The sequence below is a fragment of the Macaca nemestrina genome, chromosome 17, assembly GCF_043159975.1.
Source record: "Macaca nemestrina isolate mMacNem1 chromosome 17, mMacNem.hap1, whole genome shotgun sequence".
Taxonomy (NCBI): Eukaryota; Metazoa; Chordata; class Mammalia; order Primates; family Cercopithecidae; genus Macaca; species Macaca nemestrina.
The window spans coordinates 40744781-40766884 of NC_092141.1; the positions used below are offsets into that span (position 1 = coordinate 40744781).

Genomic DNA, 22104 nt, shown 5'->3' on the forward strand with positions numbered 1-22104 from the left:
CTCTCCCAGAGTTTAGAGTCTGGTGAGAAGATCCCTGCTCTGAGTCACTGCCAAGCTCTAGCTATGTGACTTTGAACAGGGAATTTCTGTCCCTGTCTATAAAATAAATGGGGTTAAACCAGGGAATCCGCCATTCAAATTCCGGGCCCAAGCGTCTCCCGGGTCGCGGTGCCCAGAGGAGGGTGGGTGAGGCTCCCTGGGCCTGCGCTGCGGCTGCGTGGCCGCGGGAACGCTGTTCCGGCGCTGAGAGCATTCGCGTTCCGAAAGCGCGTGTCCCTCGCCGCGTGCCGTCGTCCCCGCCGCCGCCGCCCGCTGGGCCGGAGGAGGCGGAGCTGGTGCTGTCCCAGCTCTCTTGCAGGGAAGCAACTGAGGGGGCGGCACGGCGGGCCCCGGCGGCCGAAGAGGCTGGCAGGTGGCGCCGTGGGGTGGGCGCTCCCGGTGAGAGGAGTCCACTCCATGCGTGCGGGCGGAGGCCGGCCCCCGAGAGCCGCCGACATGAAGAAAGACGTGCGGATCCTGCTGGTGGGAGAACGTGAGTCCGCGCTCTAGGGCCGGCCCCTGAGTCCCTGCCCTCCCTGCCCCTGCAGCCCCTGTCGCCCCTGCAGCGCTAACCTTTGCAGCCTGGGCCCTTCTCGCGCCTCACAGCTCCTCTCGCCTCTCTCCGCGTGTGTTTCTAGGCCTTCCAGCCCCTTCGCTCGTCTCTTTTGGCTGCCCGCCGGCGGCCCTCATCCTGTCACCTCACCTGGGCCCTCCAGAGATCTCCTTTCCCTGTTCCCCAGCCGTCCTCGCAAGCCATGTTCCCATTAGCCCCTAACCGCCCGACCTCATCCCTTCGAAGGTTCTCTCCTTTTCCTTTTCAAACCCTGTACTTCTGGGCCTCACAGTTTCCCAGGCCGCCTCCTTTCAGACCTTCTCGTCTTCCCCTGGAGATTCCCTTGTCACTGCCAGGCAGGTGCTGGAATAAGCAGACTGACCAATTGGGATTGCGTGAACCGGCTCCCGGGGAAGCTGGGGGAGGGGTGCAGAACTATTCGACTTGTGGGCAAGGTCAGGTTTCTGCATTTTTTTGGGCACTCGCAGTCTTCGCTCCCTTTATGCATTACATTAAGATGTGAGTAGTGGAAAGGGCCGGATCCTTTTTAGTAGCACTTGTACTTTGCATTGGACTAACTTCTGGTACTCGAGATATTTCCTCAAAAATTTTTTCTCAACTTCGAGTTATGCAAGCGTTCAATGAATTAGAATTATCTGGGGAGGGTCCAATTATTGTTACCCTAAAGCCTAATCTTTGCCCTCTTTTTAAGCATTATTTATTCCGTAATTACTTGGTAGTTAACTTATTAATAACTATAGGCACACAGACATTTGGTATCTCCCCCCACCCAGAAATTTCATACATTTCATCTTTTGAAAATATAATAAAGGAGAGTTGCCTCTGTCACTGACATGAGGACACAGCAGCGGGGACTTCTTGTTATCAGTCTGCAAGTTATGTGACTCATGTGCTAGGACTAAAATAAGAAAGTGGGCCGGGGACAACTGGATTGTTTGTTTTAAAGTGTTAATACATTTGTTAATACTCTGCCATTGCTGTTTCGAAGCATTCTATTCTAAATCATTATTTCATTCTTAGTAACCCCTCAGGGTCACCATGATGGACTCCCAAGGAAAGTTAACACATTTTTTACCCTCTTCTGTAGCGTTCTTTGATGTTCATTGAAATTTCATCCACCTGCTGTTTGGAGAAATCTTCCTTTAGAATTAGAATTTAGGGGTAAGCTTAGCCAGCCATAGTTTACTTTTTGATTTGCAGTTGTAAATTTTAATTTTTATTTATAACTATATCTTAATCTGTATTTTTCACGGACTTCCTTGACAAAGTTCAGGAAGGTGTTATTTAATATATGATTCCTGCTTATGCTTTTGGAGCAAGGTAGGGAAAGTGAGTAGACGACTTGCTTAAAAAACCAGATCCTCAAATATATGATGAAATAGTTTGTTGTTGTTGTTGTTTTGAGACAGCGCCTCGCTCTGTCACCGAGGCTGGAGTTCAGTGCCGTGATGTTGGCTCACTGCAACTTCCACCTCCCGGATTCAGGAGATTCTCCCACTTCAGCCTCCCAAGTAGCTGGGACTAAAGGCACATGTCACCACGCCTAATTTTTTTTTTTTGTATTTTTAGTAGAGGTGAAGTTTTACCATGTTGGCCAAGCTGCTCTCAAATTCCTGACCTCAGGTGATCTGTCCGTCTCAGCCTCCCAAAGTGCAGGGATTACAGGTGTGAGCCACCTTGCTTGGCCATGAAATAGTTTTATAGTATAATAATTTTTAATACTCATTTTTTAAAAAATAGAGTCTATGTTTTGGATTTATTTTTGAATATAGGATCAATATTTTGAATATCGTTAGTGTGTAAAACATCTAAATAGGCTGGGTATGGTGGCTCACATCTGTAATCCCAGCACTTTGGGAGACTGAGGCAGGTGGATCACCTCAGGTCAGGAGTTGGAGACCAGCCTGCCCAACATGGTGAAATCCCATCTCTACTAAAAATACAAATATTAGCTGGGTGTGGTGGTGGATTCCTGTAATCCCAGCTGCTAGAGAGGCTAATGCAGGAGAATCACTTGAATCCAGGAGATGGAAGTTGCAGTGAGCTGAGATCCTACCACTGCACTCTAACCTGGGTGACAGAGTGAGACTGTCTCACATACACACACACACAAATCTAAATAGAAGTGTTATACATACAAATAATATGTCATCCTTAGGACGTGTAGGTTAAATCATTAGCAGTATTACTTGGGCCGGGTGTTCTGACTCACGCCTGTAATCCCAGCACTTTGGGAGCCCGAGGCGGGAGGATCACGATGTTGAGATAGAGACAATCCTGGCCAACATGGTGAAACCCTGTCTCTACTAAAAATACAAAAATTATTTGGGCGTGGTGGTGCGCGCCTGTAGTCCCAGCTACTCAGGAGGCTGAGGCAGGAGAATTGCTTAAAGCCGGGAGGCGGAGGTTGCAGTGAGCCAAGATCATGCCACTGCACTCCAGCCTGCGCAACAGAGAGAGACTCCGTCTCAAAAAAAAAAATAAATAAATAAAAACATTAACAGTATTATTTAGGAATACATGAAAGGATTCAAAATTTGTTAGAAAACTTATGATCCACGTTCTGTAGAAAGCAATAAGAAAGTTGGTAAAACTATATGTATGTGCTAGAGTTTTCTGATTATAGTGAGCAACTTGACACAAGAGAAAGCATTAGTTTTTGAGAAAGAAACCTTTCTTTCCTTTTTCTTTTCTTTCTTCCTTTCTTTCTTCCTTTCTTTCTTCCTTTCTTTCTTTATTTCTGTCTGTCTGTCTGTCTGTCTTCTGGGCTGGAGTGTGGTGGCGTGATCTCGGCTCACTGCAACCTCTGCCTCCTGGGTTCAAGCGATTCTCCTGCCCCAACCTCTCGAGTAGCTGGGGACACAGGCGCGTGCCACCACGCCCAGCTAATTTTTTATATCTTTAGTTGAGACAGAGTTTCACCATGTTGGCCAGGCTGCTCTTGAAATCCTGACCTCGTGTTCCGCCCGACTCAGCCTCCCACAGTGCTGGGATTACAGGCATGAGCCACTGCACCTAGCCCTTTTTTTGTTTGTTTTTAAAGAGATGGGTCCTCACTATGTTGCCCAGGCTAGAGTTCAGTAGCTGTTCACAGGAATGATCATAGTGTACCACAGCCTCGACCTGTTGGGCTCAAGTGATTCCTCCTACCTCAGCCTGCAGAGTAGTTGAGACTACAGGTGATGGCCACCATGGTCAGCCACAGGAAGACACTTGTTTTTTCTTTTTTTGAGATCGAGTCTCACTCTGATGCCCAGGCTGGAGTGCAGTGGCGTGATCTTGGCTCACTGCAACCTCTGCCTCCCAGGTCCAAGCGATTCTCCTGCCTCAGCCTCCCGAGTAGCTGGGATTACAGGTGTGTGCCACCATGCTTGGCTAATTTTTGTATTTTTATTTTTTTATTTTTATTTTTATTTATTTATTTATTTATTTTTTTTGAGACGGAGTCATGCTCTGTCGCCCAGGCTGGAGTGCAGTGGCCGGATCTCAGCTCACTGCAAGCTCCGCCTCCCGGGTTCACGCCATTCTCCTGCCTCAGCCTCCCAAGTAGCTGGGACTACAGGCGCCCGCCACTTCGCCCGGCTAGTTTTTTTTTGTATTTTTTAGTAGAGACGGGGTTTCACCGTGTTAGCCAGGATGGTCTCGATCTCCTGACCTCGTGATCCGCCCGTCTCGGCCTCCCAAAGTGCTGGGATTACAGGCTTGAGCCACCGCGTCCGGCCATTTTTGTATTTTTAGTAGAGACGGGGTTTCACCATGTTGGCCAGGCTGGTCGAAGACACTTTTCTTAAAGAATGGTACCAAAAACCTTAGGCCATCAATCATACATGTTATTTTTCACATTTAAAAATATTAGAAATAGAGTTACTCTTTTTTTTTTTTTTTTTGAGACGGAGTCTCGCTCTGTCCCCCTGGCTGGAGTGCAGTGGTGCGATCTCGGCTCACTGCAAGCTCCGCCTCCCGGGTTCCTGCCATTCTCCTGCCTCAGCCTCCCAAGTAGCTGGGACTACAGGCACCTGCCACCGCGCCCGGCTAATTTTTTGTATTTTTAGTAGAGACGGGGTTTCACCTGGTCTCGATCTCCTGACCTTGTGATCCACCCGCCTTGGCCTCGCAAAGTGCTGGGATTACAGGCGTGAGCCACCGCGCCCGGCCGAAATAGAGTTACTCTTAATCAGAATATGTAATTTTAATTTTAAAGGCTGATATTTTGGGAGGAAGTGTTAGAAGCTTTACTTTGTGAGATTTGATGTAAGTATTTGGCAGCTGTTAGCCTAGGTGTATCACTTTTAAATGCTAGGTCTTGGCGGGGCGCGGTGGTTCACGCCTGTAATCCCAGCACTTTGGGAGGCCAACACAGGTGGATCACCTGAGGTCAGGAGTTCAAGACCAGTGTGACTAACATGATGAAACCCCATCTCTACTAAAAATACCAAACTAGCCAGTTGTGGTTTCCCATGCCTATAATCCCAGCTACTTGGGAGGCTGAGGCAAGAGAATGGTGTGAACCCAGGAGGTGGAGGTTTCAGTGAGCCGAGATCGTGCCACTGCACTCCAGCCTGGGCGACAGAGTGAGACTCTGTCTCAAAAAAAAAAAAAAAAAAAGCTAGGTATATTCTAGTATACCTGGAATATATCTAATATCTTTTGACATTAGAAAAAAAGTAGTGGTGATTTGAGTTATTACTTACCTGTTTGAGCGAGTCTAGTTTTCAGATGTAGTTTTAACATGGTTAATTGAGAGGAACAGGAAAAGCAAAGAAACAGAAGTATTGTTGTAAAGAAGTATTGTTGTAAAGCCTGTTCATTCATTCACTATCACTTCAGTAGTTGCACAGTGATATTTTGTTGCTATCAGTGTCTTTCTCTGAACCATAGTAGCAGCATCATTCACCAAAGCTCTGAAATAGTTGTGAATGGTTTCAACATTATGTTGACTAAACCATTATGCTGTACTGTTGAGGTGAAATGGATCTTTTCTTGGCCTGCTTCTCATCTATCCAGGCTTTAATGCTAACTAATTGCTTAATGATTGTTTAGTGCTTAGATCAAAGAAGTTACTATTTATATATATATATATATAAAGGTATTTATTTGCAAAGAAAGCCAAAGTGTTTTAAATATTATCTGCATCTTACTTATTTATTTATTTTTAGATGGAGTTTCGCTCTTGTTGCCCAGGCTGGAGTGCAATGGCGTGATCTGGGCTCACCGCAACCTCTACCTCCTGGGTTCAAGTGATTCTCCTGCCTCAGCCTCCTTAGTAGCTGGGATCACAGGCATGTTTCACCACGCCTGGCTAATTTTTTGCATTTTTACTAGAGACGGGGTTTCACCATGGTAGCCAGGATTGTCTTGATCTCCCAACCTCAGGTGGTCCGCCCACCTCTGCCTCCCAAAGTGCTGGGATTATAGGCATGAGCCACCGTGCCCGGCCCGCATCTTAATTATTGAACAAACCAAATACAAATCAGGCCAAATCAAAAGTCAGCTACTATTCCTTAAACAAAACAACATTTTGCCAGGTGCAGTGGCTAACGCCTGTTATCCTAACACTTTGGGAGTCTAAGGTGGGAGGATCGCTTGAGCCTAGGAGTTAAAGATCAGCCTAGGCAACATGGCGATTCTCCATCTCTACATAAAATAAAATTTAAAAAAATTAGCTAGGCATGGTGGCACACACTTGTGGTTCCAGCTACGTAGGAGTTGAGACAAGAGGATTACTTAGGCCCGGAAGGTTGAGGCTTGGTGAGCCATGTTTGTGCCACTACACTCCAGCCTGGGTAAAGACCCTGTGTCAACAACAACAAAAAAAACAAGGCCAGGCACGGTGGCTCACACTTGTAATCCCAGCACTTTAGGAGGCCAAGGCAGGAGGATAGCTTGAGCCCGAGGAGTTCGAGACCAGCCTGGACAACATAGCAAGACCTCGTCTTTATAGAAAATAGAAAAAATTAGCTCGGCATGGTGGCACGTGCCTCTAGTCCCAGCTACTTAGGAGGCTGAAATGGGAGGATTGCTTGAGCCTGGGAGGTCAAGGCTACAGTGAGATGAGATTGTGCCATGGTGCTCTAGCCTAGGTAATAGAACAATAGCCTCTCTCAAAAAAATAAAAACAGACTGGGCATGGTGGCTCATGCCTGTACTGCCAGCACTTTGGGAGGCCGAGGCAGGTGGATCACCTGAGGTCAGGAGTTCGAGACCAGCCTGGCCAACATGGTGAAACCTTGTCTTTACTAAAAATACAAAAATTAGCCAGGCATGGTGGTGTGCACCTGTGATCCCAGCTACTCGGGAGGCTGAGGCAGGAGAATTACTTGAACCCGGGAGGTGGAGGTTGCAGTGACTGAGATCATGCCACTGGACTCTAGCCTGAGTGACAGAGTGAGACTCTGTCTAATATAAATAAACAAACAAAATTTTTAAAATCTGATGGACATGGTGGCTCATACCTGTAATCCCAGCACTTTGGGAGGCCAAGGCAGGCAGATCACTTGAGGTCAGGAGTTCGAGACGAACCTGGCCAACATGGTGAAACCCCGCCTCTACTAAAAATACAAAAATTAGCCGGGTGTGGTGGCACACACCTGTAGTCCCAGCTACTCTGGAGGCTGAAGCAGGAGAATCGCTTGAACCCTGGAGGAGGAGGAGGAGGTTGCAGTGAGCCTAGACGTGCCGGCCTGGGCAACAGAGCAAGACTCTGTCTAAAAAAAAAACACTTAGGCCGGGCGCGGTGGCTCAAGCCTGTAATCCCAGCACTTTGGGAGGCCGAGACGGGCGGATCACAAGGTCAGGAGATCGAGACCATCCTGGCTAACACGGTGAAACCCCGTCTCTACTAAAAATACAAAAAAGTAGCCGGGCGAGGTGGCGGGCGCCTGTAGTCCCAGCTACTCGGGAGGCTGAGGCAGGAGAATGGCGTGAACCCAGGAGGCGGAGCTTGCAGTGAGCTGAGATCCGGCCACTGCACTCCAACCTGGGCGGCAGAGCGAGACTCCGCCTCAAAAAAAAAAAAAAAATAAAATAAAATAAAAAACACTTTAATAGTGCACCCACACAGCTGGCTGAGGTGGCTCATACCTGTATTCCAAGCACTCCGGGAGACTGAAGCAGGAGGATCACTTGAGGCCAAGGAGTTCGAGACCAACCTGGGCAATGTAATGAGATCCTGTCTCTACAGAAAATTTAAATATTAATGGTTGGGCACAGTGACTTGCTCCTGTAATCCCAGCACTTTGGGAGGCTGAGGCAGGAGGATTGCTTGAACACAGGAGTTTGAGACCAGCCTGGGCAACATAGTGAGACCCCGCCTCAAAAAAAAAAAAAAAAAACCACAACACTGTTAGCTAGGCAAGGTGGTTTGCACCTGTAGTCCTAGCTACTGCGGAGGCTGAGGTGAGACAATTGCTTGAACCCAGAAGGTCGAGGTTGCAGTGAGCCATGATCACACCACTGTACTTCAGCCTGGGTGACAGAGCAAGACTCTGTCTCTTAAAAAAAAAAATTAATTTTTAATGGCTGGGCGCAGTTGCTCATGCCTGTAACCCCAACACTTTGGGAGGCCAAGGTGGGCAGATCACCTGAGGTCAGGAGTTTGAGACCAGCCTGACCAACATGACGAAACCCAGTCTCTACTAACAATACAATAATTAGTCAGCAGTGGTGGCATGCGCCTGTAATCCCAGCTACTCAGGAGGCTAAGGCAGGAGAATGACTTGCACCCAGAAGGTGGAGGTCGCAGTGAGGTGAGATCACACCACTGTACTCCAACCTGGGTGACAGAGCGAGACTCTGTCTCAAAATATAAAAATAAAAATAAATAGTAAGCAGGATAGTTTTCATTTTAATGGAGTCTTCTTTTTAAATTAAATTGAGATATATTTGTTTTCTACTAGTTAAGTTCATTAAGCAAATGGAACTGTTACCTTCTTTTAAAATGGATCTGGCAGCTCTTTAACTGGTTTGTCTAACTCTGATTATCATTGCAGCCTCTGCCAAACTAGTTCAAACTTCCATTGGCTTTGGCTTTGAATTTTGCAATATCTCCCTTAACCAGTCTTTCTGCTCCTGCTTTCCTCCATTTTCTACGGAGCAGGCAGATTCATCTTTATTTTTTTTATTTTTAATTTTTTTACCCTGGAGTATAGATTCAAGCTGTCCTGAATATATACTCCCAGATTCATATTTAGAAAATATCTCAGATTCTGCTATGCCCCCTAAAAATCATCTAATGTGCCAGGTGTGGTGGCTCATGCCTATTATCTCAGCACTTTGGGAAGCCGAGGCAGGAGGATCGATTGAGCCCAGGATTTTGAAACCAGCCTGGGCAACATGATGAAACCTCATCTCTACAAAAAATACAAAAAATTAGCTGGGTGAGGTAGCATGCACCTGCAGTTCCAGCTACTTGAGAGGCTGAGGTGGGAAAATCACCTGAGCCCAGGAGTTTGAGGCTGCTGTGAGCCGTGACTGCACCCCTGCACTCCAGCCTAGGTGACAGGGTGAGAATCTGTCTCAAAAAATATATGTATCATCCAATGATTTCTACTTTCACTTAGAATAAAGTCCAAACTTCTTCTTTTTTTTTATTATACTTTAAGTTCTAGGGTACATGTGCACAATGTGCAGGTTTGTTACATATATAAACATGTGCCATGTTGGTGTGCTGTACCCATTAACTCATCATTTACATTAGGTATATCTCCTAATGCTATCTCTCCCCGCCCCCCTCAAGTCCAAACTTCTTAATGCAGTCCTATAAGGCCCTCCACAATCTGGCCCTTCCCTTTTATGCTACTCTGTCCTTCATTGCTCTCTCTATAAGAAGGCTCTGACCTAGGCATTATCCCCATAACCATGTATATTTGTACATTTGTTGTCCTGACTCTTGGGCTAGAAAAGAATCGTCATGAAGGCAGGGGATTTGTCTTCCTTCTTGCTGTATCTCCAGTGGCTAGAGTAGACCTGGCACAAAAGAGGCACTCAGGTATTTCTTGAAAGAATGAATGAGTTCAAGCTAGTTCAGTTTGTTTAGACTTTCCTTGTTTTCCAGCCATTCCTCTCTGTCATAAAAATGGGATCATTTTTCTTTCTTTATTATTATTATTTTTTTGAGACAGGGTCTTGCTCCCAGGCTGTTTGTTTCCCAGGCTGGAGTACAGTGGTGCCATCTCGGCTCACTGTAACCTCAGCCTCCCGAGTAGCTGGAATGACAGGCATGCGCCACCATGTCTGGCTAATTTTTGTTGTTGTTGTTGTTTTTTCTTAGTAGAGACAGGGTTTCACTATGTTGACCAGGCTGGTCAACCTCAAGTGATCCACCCACCTTGGCCTCCCAAAGGCTGGGATTATAGGTGTGAGCCACCATGCCTGGCCTGCTCTTCTTTCATTTTTTTGAGACAGTCTCACCCTGTCATCCAGGCTGCAGTGCAGTGGCGCAGTCTCGGCTCATTACAGCGTCAGCCTCTTGGTTTCAAGTGATTCTCCTGCTTCAGCCTCCAAAGTAACTGGGATTACAGGCACACGCCACCATGCCTGGCTAATTTTTGTATTTTTAGTAGAATACAAAAATACACCATGTTGGCCAGGCTGGTCTTGAACTCCTGACCTCAAGTGATCCACCCACCTTGGCCTCCTGAAGTGCTGGGATCATAGACATGCGCCACTGTGCCTGGCCTAAGATCATTTTAAAGCCATATTGCTAATCCCAGCACTTGCGAGGTCAAGGCAGGAGACTTGCTTGAGCCCAGGAGTTTGAGATTGACCTGGGCAACATAGTGAGACCCTGCCTCTACTTTTTTTTTTTTTTTTTTTTTTTTTTGAGACGGAGTCTCGCTCTGTGGCCCAGGCTGGAGTGCAGTGGCCGGATCTCAGCTCACTGCAAGCTCCGCCTCCCGGGTTTACGCCATTCTCCTGCCTCAGCCTCCCGAGTAGCTGGGACTACAGGCACCCGCCACCTCGCCCGGCTAGTTTTTTGTATTTTTTAGTAGAGACGGGGTTTCACCGTGTTAGCCAGGATGGTCTCGATCTCCTGACCTCGTGATCCGCCCGTCTCGGCCTCCCAAAGTGCTGGGATTACAGGCTTGAGCCACCGCGCCCGGCCTTTTTTAACCTATTACATTGCTTTCCATTCTGGTCTTTGTTGGAATGATATTTAAAGATTAAACTGTCCAGGTGCGGTGGCTCACACCTGTAATCCCGCACTTTGGGAGGCCGAGGCGGGTGGATCACAAGGTCAGGAGTTCGACACCAGCCTAACTGACGTGGTGAAACAGGCTGGAGTGCAGTGGCATGATCTCGGCTCACTATAACCTCCACCTCCTGGGTTCAAGTGATTCTCTTGCCTCAGCCTCCCTAGTAGCTGTCTCTACTAAAAATACAAAAATTAGCTGGGCGTGGTGGTGCACAACTGTAATCCCAGCTACTCAGGAGGCTGAGGCAGAAAATCACCTGAACCCAGGAGACAGAGGTTGTGGTGAGCTGAGATCGTGCCACTGCACTCCAGCCTGGGCGACAGAGTGAGATTCCGTCTCAAAAAAAAAAAAAAAAGATTAAACTGCTCCAGTTTCAATTATACTGTGTTTACTACCTAGGTAATATTCTATAGCCAAGGATATTCAAACACCCATTGTGGTGAAATGGATCTTTTCTGGGCCCACTTCTGATGCATGCAGGCTTTAATGCAAATTGCTTAATGAGTATTTAGTGCTTAGATAAAAGAAGTTAGGCTGTCTTTAAATGCAGAGAAAGCCGAAGTTCAAACATCCCTGGCCATAGAGTCCATTCTGCATAAAGAGTCTGTTCTGTACATACAGAGTCTTTTCTATATCATCCTCACATATGTATTGAAACCTATTCTCTGCTGCCTTTTTTTTGCTGCACCAGTTGGTTACTAGTGTTGATCTCGTTTGAAGGAGAGGGATAGCTGAGCAATAGCTTTTGTTCTGCAGGCCACATCATCTGCATATGGGCAATGAAATTGTCCTCTGGAACAGTGTTTAGCTATTTCGCCAAATGCTAAAGTTTTCCAGTTAAAAATATAACTCCATAGTTACCCTCCTCCCCCCAGTGTATTCTAATTTCAATAACTTAGGAAGAGCCAACAAGTCTTCTTACTAAAGAAACATAAAAATGAGGAGTAGGTCTCTTTGCCACTTGAAGCAGGGGGTGTTTGTTATCAAGAAAAATAGCCAGTATGGGGTAGAGTGGTAATTGGAACCAGATAATGTTATTTCTGCTTCACGAATATTAGGAATTTGCTGTCATTTGAAACTAGATGTTCAAAAGATGTGATGAAAAGACAAATTTGTAGCCTGGATAAATCTAGATAATTTGTTCTATAGTGATGAATTATGTTTTCCATGGATGACCTACTTAGATGCATGGAGTCTCAGAACTGTGGCATATTCTATTGAACTGGATTAGAAGGCCTTCTGTCCTTGCGGATAATTGTGGTCTTCCTTTTAGTTTTTATAGATTACTTCAATATTTCTCAGGCAAAATAGAAGAAATAGAGGCCATTAGTCGGTTGGCTAATAAAGGATAATTTTTGTGTCCTCTATATTAATAACATACTAAATGTTTGCATCAAATGTATTTATATTACATTTTATACATTTTATTATAAATTTTATTTGTAATTATTTGTTACAAATTTTATTATAAAATACAATGTTTTATATGCATTTGTCCTATAATTTTTATAATAAATATAAAGTTTAATTAGTACAATTTAAGAAGAGCTTGGGATTTTTGTCTCCTCATAAACAATCTTTATTTTCTGAAGCAGTTAAAAATACAGTGTTTATATCATATTTGCCATTATTAAGATACCTTTTTGATTTTAAGCATATTTAAATAGTTTTTAGAATTTAATATTCTAAAATGTTTCGTTATCTTTAAGGCACTCTTACTTATTTCTCAGTTAAAATTAGCGTAGTCTGGGTGTGGTGGCTCATGCCTGTAATCTCAGCGCTTTGGGAGGCCAAGGCAGGTGAATCGCTTGAGCCCAGGAGTTCCAGACCAACCTGGGCAACAGAGTGAAATCTCGTCTCTAAAGTATATGTGTGTGTGTGTGTGTGTGTGTGTGTGTGTATAAAGAGAGAGAGTGTGTGTGTCTTGCTTTGTTGCCCAGGCTGGAGTGCAGTGGCATGATCTCGGCTCACTGTAACCTCCACCTACTGGGTTCAAGTGATTCTCTTGCCTCAGCCTCCCTAGTAGCTGGGATTATAGGCATGCGCCATCAGGCCTGGCTAATTTTTTGTATTTTTTTAGTAGAGATGGGTTTTGCCATGTTGGCCAAGCTGGTCTTGAATTCCTGGCCTCAATTGATCCAGGGAGGCCTCAGCCTCCCAAAGTGCTGGTTATTACAGGTGTGAGCTACTGCACCTGGCCAAAATATTAATTTTTAAAAAAATAGCTTAAAAGTGGCTTTTACACTTGCTGCTTTATTATTCCTTTGATAGTCTCACATAGGGTTAGGTAGGCAGGCCCTAAGGAGAGCAAAAAGCCCTAGTTTAGATTCACTGAAGCATTTTTTTTTTTTTTTTTTTTTTTTTGAGACGGAGTCTCACTCTGTCACCCAAGCTGGAGTGCAGTGGCCGGATCTCAGCTCACTGCAAGCTCCACCTCCCGGGTTCACGCCATTCTCCTGCCTCAGCCTCCCGAGTAGCTGGGACTACAGGCGTCCACCACCTCGCCCGGCTAGTTTCACTGAAGCATTTTTTAACCAAGTCACATTTGTCTGATCCTTTATTAAAGTAGCTGTTATTTCACTGCCCTTCCAAAAGGAAATACAAAAATGATACTGATGAAAATGTGCTATTTTTTTTTCCGCTAAATTGACTGTCATCTGTCTCTCTTGCTCCAATTTTGAACTTTTGCTGCTAATGAACTTTTTTTTTTCCATGTATAAGAGGCAAGAAGACCTCTTTTCTAAATGGTCCATATTTATTAGTACTCTGGTCAGAGAAATCCAAAGTCTGCCATATTGGAGGTTTTCTGGATGCTTTATCATACTGGGCCAGGTTTGTGTGGGAGATAGGCCTACAGCTGGACCAGCAAAGGTGCCGAGAGAGGAACCCTGTCCTCTTACCTGGTACTTTGTGAGTGAGAGATACTGATACAGACAGTGGAAAGAATAGCTGGATATCTCATTCTTATCAGGAAGATTGTACAGTTCTATGATTTGGGATATGTCATAGGCATCAGAGTACAAAGCAGGAACTGAGGCCACAAGCCTCTCCCATTGAGTATCTTGCATTTAGAAGTCACTTGTGGGACTCTCAGTGAAAGTAGAGTTCCATGCCCAGTTGAAAGAGTCTAAGGGCTGAGGTGGAAGGGAGCTGTAGAAATCTGAAACCACAGGAGAAAAAGCATAAGGATTGGGGGATGTTCTGGGGGAGGTGGGCACATTCTTCTTGGATGGAAGGTATCTGGTTTGGTTGCTTTGCTGATTGCTGCTGCTGCTTCAGTTTGAATCACCGGTTCCTAAACCAAACCGGGGAGTGGGGGAAGAGAGGAGATTGTGGTCTGTTCTTGGAGAAGGCATTCCAGGCTTCTCCTGAGTGAAAACAACCAGGTTATCATCTTCATGTCCTCTCCAATTCACCATGACACTGTGTTCTTTACTTTTGACTCTGGTAGGTTGAGTTTCAAAGCTAGTTTCTCCTGAAAATTTCTATCTAGGAACATGGTCTGGCTAAACAGAACTTCCTAAGCTCTTCATACTGTTGGCGGGTGAATTAAATATGTTCTTGATGCTTTCTCCATATTGCTGTAGTCCCACCTTCTTGGAGGCTAAGGTGGGAGGATCACTTGAACCTGGGAGGTTGAGGCTGCAGTGAGCCAAGACTGCACCACTGCACTCCAGCTTAGATGACAGAGTGAAACTGGGACTATCTGGATCCTGTGGTGGTATCACCTTCATGTTGGAATCATTCCTGTTGATGAAAGGGTCTGGCTGGGGATTCTCTGGGGCCATTCTGTTCATCATGGTTTCTGAAATCTGTCATGAATCCCCTTAGACGAACCATTTTCAGTCCTGCGTGGTGTGTCTCTCTCTCAATGAACTTTTTTAAAAAAGGAAATCACGGCCTGGCGCAGTGCCTCGTGCCTGTAATCCCAGCACTTTGGGAGGCCGAGGCGGGCAGATCACAAGGTCAGGAGTTCAAGACCAGCCTGGCCAACACAGTGAAACCCCGTACCTACTAAAAATACAAAAAATTAGCTGGGCATGGTGGTGGGTGGCTGTAATCCCAGCTACATGGGAGGCTGAGGCAGGAGAATTGCTTGAACCCGGGAGGTGGAGGTTGCAGTGAGCCGAGATCACGCCGTTGCACTCCAGCCTGTGCGACAGTGCAAGACTGACTCAAAAAAAAAAAAAAAAAAAGGAAATCACTCTTGGATTTTAATGTGGAAGAGATTCATGTTCTTTGATTTTTAAAAGGTCTTTTATTGTACAATTACTTCACAAACTAGATGGTATTTTTTATAATGTACTAAGTGCTGAATTACCTCAAATTCTTTTCTAGATGAGGCAGGATGTGAATAAATTTTTTAAAATCACACTTTAAAAGATAGTGACTGATATAAATAAACAGAATTGCCCCCACTCTTTGTTACTACTGTGTTGTGTGTCTGTATGTTCAAGCGTGAGTAAAGCTACTTGATTGTTGTCACCTTTACGACTGCCAAAGTGTTTTCTTTCCTGTCTCTGAGGCCTGCCCTGCTGGAATAGACCTGGTGGCAGGTTTGTACTTTGGCAAGAGCCTGCTGCTACACAGGCAGCCAGAACTGCCCTTCAGACTAATGAGCAGAGCTGTGAAGAAATCTGAATTTCCTCATAATGTTTGTTGTCTGTTCTGAAAATATCACTGCAGATATAGGGAGTCCATGGGAAAAGCAGAAGGGGACTGCGACTGGGAAAAAGGTTGTTCTAATGAGTTTTAAGAAGAGATGAGGGTCTTTTCTCTCTTGGACCTTCAGGCCCCCACTTGGGTTTCTAGCAAGCAAATTTTTCATTTATTTTCTCTTATAAAGCCTTTTAAAATAAATTTCCACTCCTGCTCTGAAAAAAAAAAAAGAAGAGAGTTGAGGAAGAATGGATGAGTTTTAAGGGCCATGGTGAGGGAGGGAACTTCAAAGGGAACAAAACATATCTTGAAAGCCTGGGCTGGGCGTGGTGGCTTATGCCTGTAATCCCAGCACTTTGGGAGACCGAGGTGGGCGGATCACGAGGTCAGGAGATGGAGACCATCCTGGCTAACAAGGTGAAACCCCGACTCTACTAAAAATACAAAAAAAAAAATAAATAAATTAACCGGGTGTGGTGGCAGGCGCCTGTGTCCCAGCTACTCGGGAGGCTGAGGCGGGAGAATGGCGTGAACCCGGGAGGCAGAGCGTGCAGTGAACCGAGATTGCGCCAGTGCACTCCAGCCTGCGTGACAGAGCGAGACTCTGTCTCAAAAAAAAAAAAAAAAGCCTGAATTTTGCTAAGAAATCCTGTGTGATTGGGATTAAGGAACAAGTGCTTTCTTGGAAACCAGTAGACTTTCAGTGTTTGGGGATCGGCTTAATTTTGATCACATTATTTATCTTTTTTTTTTTTTTTCTTTTTGAGACAGGGCCTCACCCTGTTGTCCAGGCTGGAGTGCAGTGGCATGATCATGGCTCACTGTAGCTTCGACTTCCTGGGCTCAGGTGATTCTCCTATCTCAACCTTCCAAATACCTGAATATAGGCATGCATCGCCATGCCTGGCTAAGTTTTAAATTTTTTGTAGAGATGGAGTTTCACCATGTTGTCCAGGCTGGTCTAGAACTCCTGGGCTCAAGTGATGTGCCTGCCTCAGCCTCCCAGCATGCTGGGATTACAGGTGAGAGCCACCTCACTTGGCCTGTTTAACGTTTTTTGAACTGTGGACTAAAAGGTAGATTTTTTTTTCTTTCTAAAACTGGTGAGGGCCTTAGAGTGCTAGAACATGAGCAAAATTTTAAAAAGATAATTCTGAAAAGGGGATTATGAGAAGAATCAGGGTCTTAAGCATATTAAGGTAGGCACATTTCTTAAGGACCTAGAGTGGGACTGAATTATTGAATGTCAGCTTCATTTTTGCCATCCTTAATATAGTAGATGAAAGATGAGAATATAGAAATATTTAAAATATCCAGGTAGCTGGGCTCTGTGGCTCATGCCTATAATGCCAGCACTTTGGGAGGCCAATGCAGGAGGATAACTTGAGGCCAGAAGTTTGAGACCAGTCTGGGAAACGTAATGAGAACCTATCTGTACAAACAATTTTTAAAATTAGCTGGGTATGGTGGCATGCACCTGTAGTCTCAGCTACTTGGGAAGCTGAGGCGAGAGGATCACTTGAACCCAGGAGTTCAAAGCTGCAGTGAGCTATGATCATGCAACTGTACTCTTGCCTGCACAACATAGTGAGACTTTGTCTCTTAAAAAAAAAAAAAAAAGAAAACAGGCCAGGCACAATGGCTCATGCCTGTAACCCCAGCACTTGAGAGGCCAAGGCAAGAGACTCACTTGAGCTCAGGGGTTTGAGGCCAGCCTGGGCAACATAAGGAGACCCCATCTCTACAAGAAATTAAAAAAAAAAAATTGGCTGGGTGCAGTGGCTCATGCTTGTAAACCTGGTACTTTGGGAGGCTGAGGTGGGTGGATCAGTTGAGGTCAGGAGTTCGAGGCCAGCCTGGCCAACATGGAGAAACCCTGTCTTTACTAAAAATACAAAAAAATTAGCCGGGCATGGTGGCACATGCCTGTAATCCCAGCTACTCGGGAGGCTGAGGTAGGATAATTGCTTGAACCTGGGAGCGGAGGTTGCAGTAAGCCGAGATTGTGCCATGCACTGCAGCCTGGACAACAGAACAAGATCCTGTCTCAAAAAAGAAAAGAAAAAGAAAAACAGAAGTATGGTAAGTCAGGGACTATCTTTCTGTGTTGCTAGCATTAAATACATTTTCTTTCTTTCTTTTCTTTTTTTTTTTTTTTTAGTTTTGGTTGCCAGGGAGGATCCTAACACATTAAAAAAATTTTTTTTGAGACAAGGTCTCACTTTGTTGCCCCAGCTGGAGTGCAGTGACTCAATCATGGCTCACTGCAGCTTCGACTTCCCAGGCTCCAGGGATCCTCCCACCTTAGCCTCCCAAATACCTGAGACTATGGGTGTGCACCACCATGCCTGGCTAATGTTTTATTTTCTGTAGACATAGGGTCTTACTTTGTTGTTCAGGCTAATCTTGAACTCTTGGGCTCAAGTGATTCTCCCACCTCAGCCGCCCAAACTGCTGGGATTAGAGACATGAGCCACTGCATCTGGTCTAAGTGTGTTTTTAACTTATATTTTCAACTTGTGATGGGTTTATGGGGAAGAAATCCCATCATAAGTGAAGGAGCATCTGTGTTTTGCTTCCATCGTGCATAATCATCTGGAATCAGGATGAACTACTATGAATGTTGACAGCAATATTACCTTGAGCTAGCTGACGGTTTGGGGTTGCTGGAACCTTAAGCAAGGGCAGGATGAATGTAGTTATTTAAGGAAAAAGGGTTATGAAGTGTTGCACGTAAGTTGGCAAGACCTGAAAATTCCGGGACCCAACATTGGCTTGGTGAGTTTTACTTTGTTCTTGTAGCTAGACGAATGTTTCTGCCAAATCACTTTCCCACACACAGTTAAAACAGATACAGTTTGCAGATCTCTCTGCCATTTCTACGGTACTATATCTTACCTAGTGTTGTGTGAATGTGTGTTTTGAGACAGGGTCTCACTGTGTCACCCAGCTGGGACCAGCCTGGTGTGCAGTGGTGTGATCATGGCTCACTGCAGCCTCAACCTCCTGGGCTCAGGTGATCCTCCTACCTCAGCCTCCCAAGTAGCTGCGACTACAAGCACACGCCACCACGCCTGGCTAATTTTTAAAATTATTTTTGGTAGAGACGGGGTCTCGCTGTGTTGCCCAGGCTGGTTTTGAACTCCTGGGCTCAAGTGCTCCCCTCACCTCAGCCTCCCAAAGTGCTGGGATTATGGGCATGAGCTGCCATGCCTAGCCCTTAATGTTAATGTGCACTTTTTCTCATGTTACAGACCAGTTTTCTAGGTGTGCTCCATGGAAGTTTAAGCATATGCTGTAAGCATGTAGATAACATCTAGTCCACCTATCCCCACCTTTTCTTTTGTTAACTGATTTAACTGGTGAGAAAAATTGAGGCCCAGAGAGCTGTAACTCAGGATCATACTGTAATGGCAAAAACCGGTTCCTGAATCCAGATTTTCTGACCCAGGCCAGTGCTCATTTTAACATCTTTAATTCAAACTGATTATCATCATGACATTTACCATTTGTGTACTTAATGTGTGCCAGGTCTTGTGCTAAGCATTATATAGCTCTCATCTTGATTAATCCTCTTAACAATTCTACGAGGCCGGTCAGTACTTTATAGATGAATAAACAGGCTTGATGACTTGCTTGAGGAAGCACAGCAAGTAAGTGCTGGAACTAAGATTTCAGCCCAATTCTCTCTAGTTCCAAAGCCTGTGTTCTTTTTTCTTCTTTTCTTTTTTGATTAAATATTTATGTAAAAGGTAATAAAGAATAATATGACAAATACCCAACACCCAGTTTAAGAAATAAAGTATTACCAACCATTTGAAGCTCCCTTCCCATTACATTGTCCTCTCTTTCCCTCCGAAGTAATCATCCACTTTCCTGAGTTTCAAATTTGTTCTCCTAACCACCAAGCTATACAGCTGCATTTATTAAGTGCCATGGGAGCTGGAGCTACTGTTAATCAACAGTAAACAAGAAAGACATGTTTTCTGCCCTTGAGGAGTTTCCTATGGGTGATAATGAAATATTTGTTTCTTAATCTTTCTGGAGATCTTCAGTAGCTGGCAGGAAATGTCACATTTTCATCAAGGAGGTTTAAGAAGTCCTTCAGGGGATCACTGGTGATATGTTGGGAGGTTGCCTAGATATTACACACATGAATCAGAGTTAAGAATACATGTGTTGGCTGGGCTCAGTGGCTCATGCCTGTAGGGGACGCAATGCAATTTCGGCTCACTGCAACCTCTGCCTCCCGGTTTCAAATGATTCTCCTGCGTCAGCCTCCCTAGTAGCTGGGACTACAAGCGCATGCCACCACGCCCAGCTAATTTTTGTATTTTTAGTAGAGATGGGGTTTCACCTTGTTGGCCAGGATGGTCTCTATCTCTTGACCTCATGATCTGTCCACCTTGGCCTCCCAAAGTGCTGGGATTACAGGCGTGAGTATTTTAGCTGTAAGTTCTTTTGATAAATACAGAGCTCACATACCCTCTGAGTTCCAACACCAATTTTCCTATACCAACTGAGTGTCATACAATTCAATTCAATTCTAATGATGGCAGTGGCAGCCATCCGGAGTGGCCGTTGGCTGCAGCAGGGAGGCGCAGGCGGTGGCAGCAGGAGCAGCTGCTGGAGCAGCAGTGGTGTCGGTGGGACCCCTGTGCTCTGCATCCCTGAGGCAACTGAGTGCACCATTACCACCTCTCATGGCTGGGCAGGACCTGCTTCCAGGCCCAGAGCCTCCACTGTGGCCTCAACCTGTCCCCCGACTGTGTCTCAGGAGCCCATCAGCACTCTGCTGAAGGTGCAGCTGGGACTCGTGGGGCCAGCCTCAAGATCATCGGGTTCGTTTGTGCGGCGTTGGCCGGGGCTGCCACACCACCTGTACCTCATCTGCTGCTGTTGCAGGGGAAATGTGGAGAGGAGAGGTGCAGTCCTCAGAGCCCACCCCTGGGAGCCCCCTGGAGCCTGATACCCTGAGAGCCACCATGATGGGGCCGGGCCGAGTCACCCACTGGCAGGGGAGCAGTCTGGTCAGGCACGGAGGGGTGGGCAGAGAGGGGCCCCGAGGTGGAGCTGGGTCCTGAGCGGTGCCGCGCTCCGTGGAGCTGGCAGGAGCTGGAAGCAGGCAGGAGCCCCACCTCCCAGTCGCAGCTGCAGCTGCCCAGCCGTGGCTGTGGACCCAGGCATCTCTGCAGTCTCAGGGGCCTGGGAAGCCTGTGGACTTGGAGGTGTCTGCTCCTGCTGCCTGGCCTCTCCTTGCTCCTGCCACCCGTTCTGATCTCAGAGTGAGGTTGGGGCCAAGCCTAGGTGCTGTTGCAGCCTGGCCAGGTGTGCACGTGCTTGGGGCAGTGGTGACATGCCAGACCCCTGCCACTTTGGCCCGCTCCAGACTTTGGGCACTGGCGAGCATGGGAGGGAGGCCGAGGGCAGCTTGGCGCAGGCCTGCAGGTACCCCCTGGCACTGTCTTGGCGCCTTGAATGCCAGCAGGAGGCAGACAGGCTCCTGGGCAGAAGGGGGCAGGTCCGCACCTTCAGGCTGGGGACGGCCTGAAGCCCAGGGGCTAGGCTGCTGATCCCGCAGACTAGTGTGGGAACCTGTGGCGCGGGTCCTCCCATGGCTTCCCATGGACCAATTGGCACACTCTTCCTCCCCTGTGAGGCCCATAAAAAGCCCCCCCGGACTCTGCCAGACCAAAAGAGAGATGACGGGATGACCTGCCTACAGAGAGGAACTACCCTCTCTGCTGAGAGCTGAACATTCTTCGGGACAACATGCTAAGCAGAGAGGAGCTATCCTCTCTGCTGAGAACTGAACACTTGTTGGGACACCCTGGCTACAGAGAGGAGGTACTCGCTGTAGGTTTCCTCTGAGCTGTTCTGTTGCTTGGTAAAGCTCCTGTTTGTCTTGCTCACCCTCCACTTTCCTGTTACCTCATTATTCCCAGATGCAGGACAAGAACTCAGGACCTGCCGAATGGTGGGGCTAAAAAAGCTGTAACACAAACAGGGCTGAAATATGCCCCTTGCTTGCTACCTCGAGAGCGTAGAGAAGGAGAGAAGAGCTGCAGCCCTTTAGGGAGCCCGGATCTGGGAGCTCCCTTAGCCAGGGCTGTGACTCCCTCTTTGGGGCCCTGTGGTTCCTGGAGTTGCCAAGCTTCTGGGCACCACTGTGTTCTCCATTGCAGCTGTGGAAGCTGCTTGTGATGCGCCTGGTCCACCTGCAGCCTTGCAGGGAGATGGTACCCAAGCTGGCACCTGGAGCTGCCCACCCCACAGCAGCAGCCGGCATGCCTGGCTGTGCACAGTGGTCAGACCCCTTGCTTGTTCACACACCCCTCACCACTTTGTGCCTGGCTCACCTTTGGCAGGCATGGGATCCAGGCTGGTCGTGTGAGTTGAGCACAGCCTGCAAGGCTGAGTGGGTGGAACGAGCCCAGTGGGCCAGAGCAAAACTTGAGCAAAGGCACCACTGGCCACAGAAGTTTCCAGTTGGTGAAATGACACCCCAAGGATCCTGTAACACTGACACCACCCAGAGTTAGCTTCAGATCCACTATAGTCGCCCAGTGGGTTCTTCTGCCTGCTACACAGACAGACCAATTCACTGAGACCACAGTATTGTAGTAAAGAAATAACTTA

General features: G+C 46.6%; 1 protein-coding gene and 1 pseudogene across 11 annotated transcripts in view; one reads left to right on the forward strand and one right to left on the reverse strand.

Moving 5' to 3' along the window:
• The first annotated feature begins 399 nt into the window (after positions 1-399).
• LOC105485218 (ras homolog family member T1) overlaps positions 400-22104 on the forward strand; it is a 109473-nt gene continuing 87768 nt past the window's right edge. For 7 of the 11 annotated variants that reach the window (XR_011615591.1, XR_011615592.1, XM_071082676.1 and 4 more), the window contains exon 1: positions 400-532. Coding sequence is in view for 7 of the 11 variants with exons in the window: in XM_071082676.1 (XP_070938777.1) it covers positions 457-532 (76 nt within the window). In the remaining 4 variants the exon portion in view is untranslated. The remainder of the gene's footprint in view (positions 533-22104) is intronic. The other 4 variants (XM_071082682.1, XM_071082681.1, XM_071082675.1 and 1 more) reach the window with 2 other exon arrangements.
• On the reverse strand, positions 13046-14091 carry LOC139359392 (arginine-fifty homeobox-like; annotated as a pseudogene).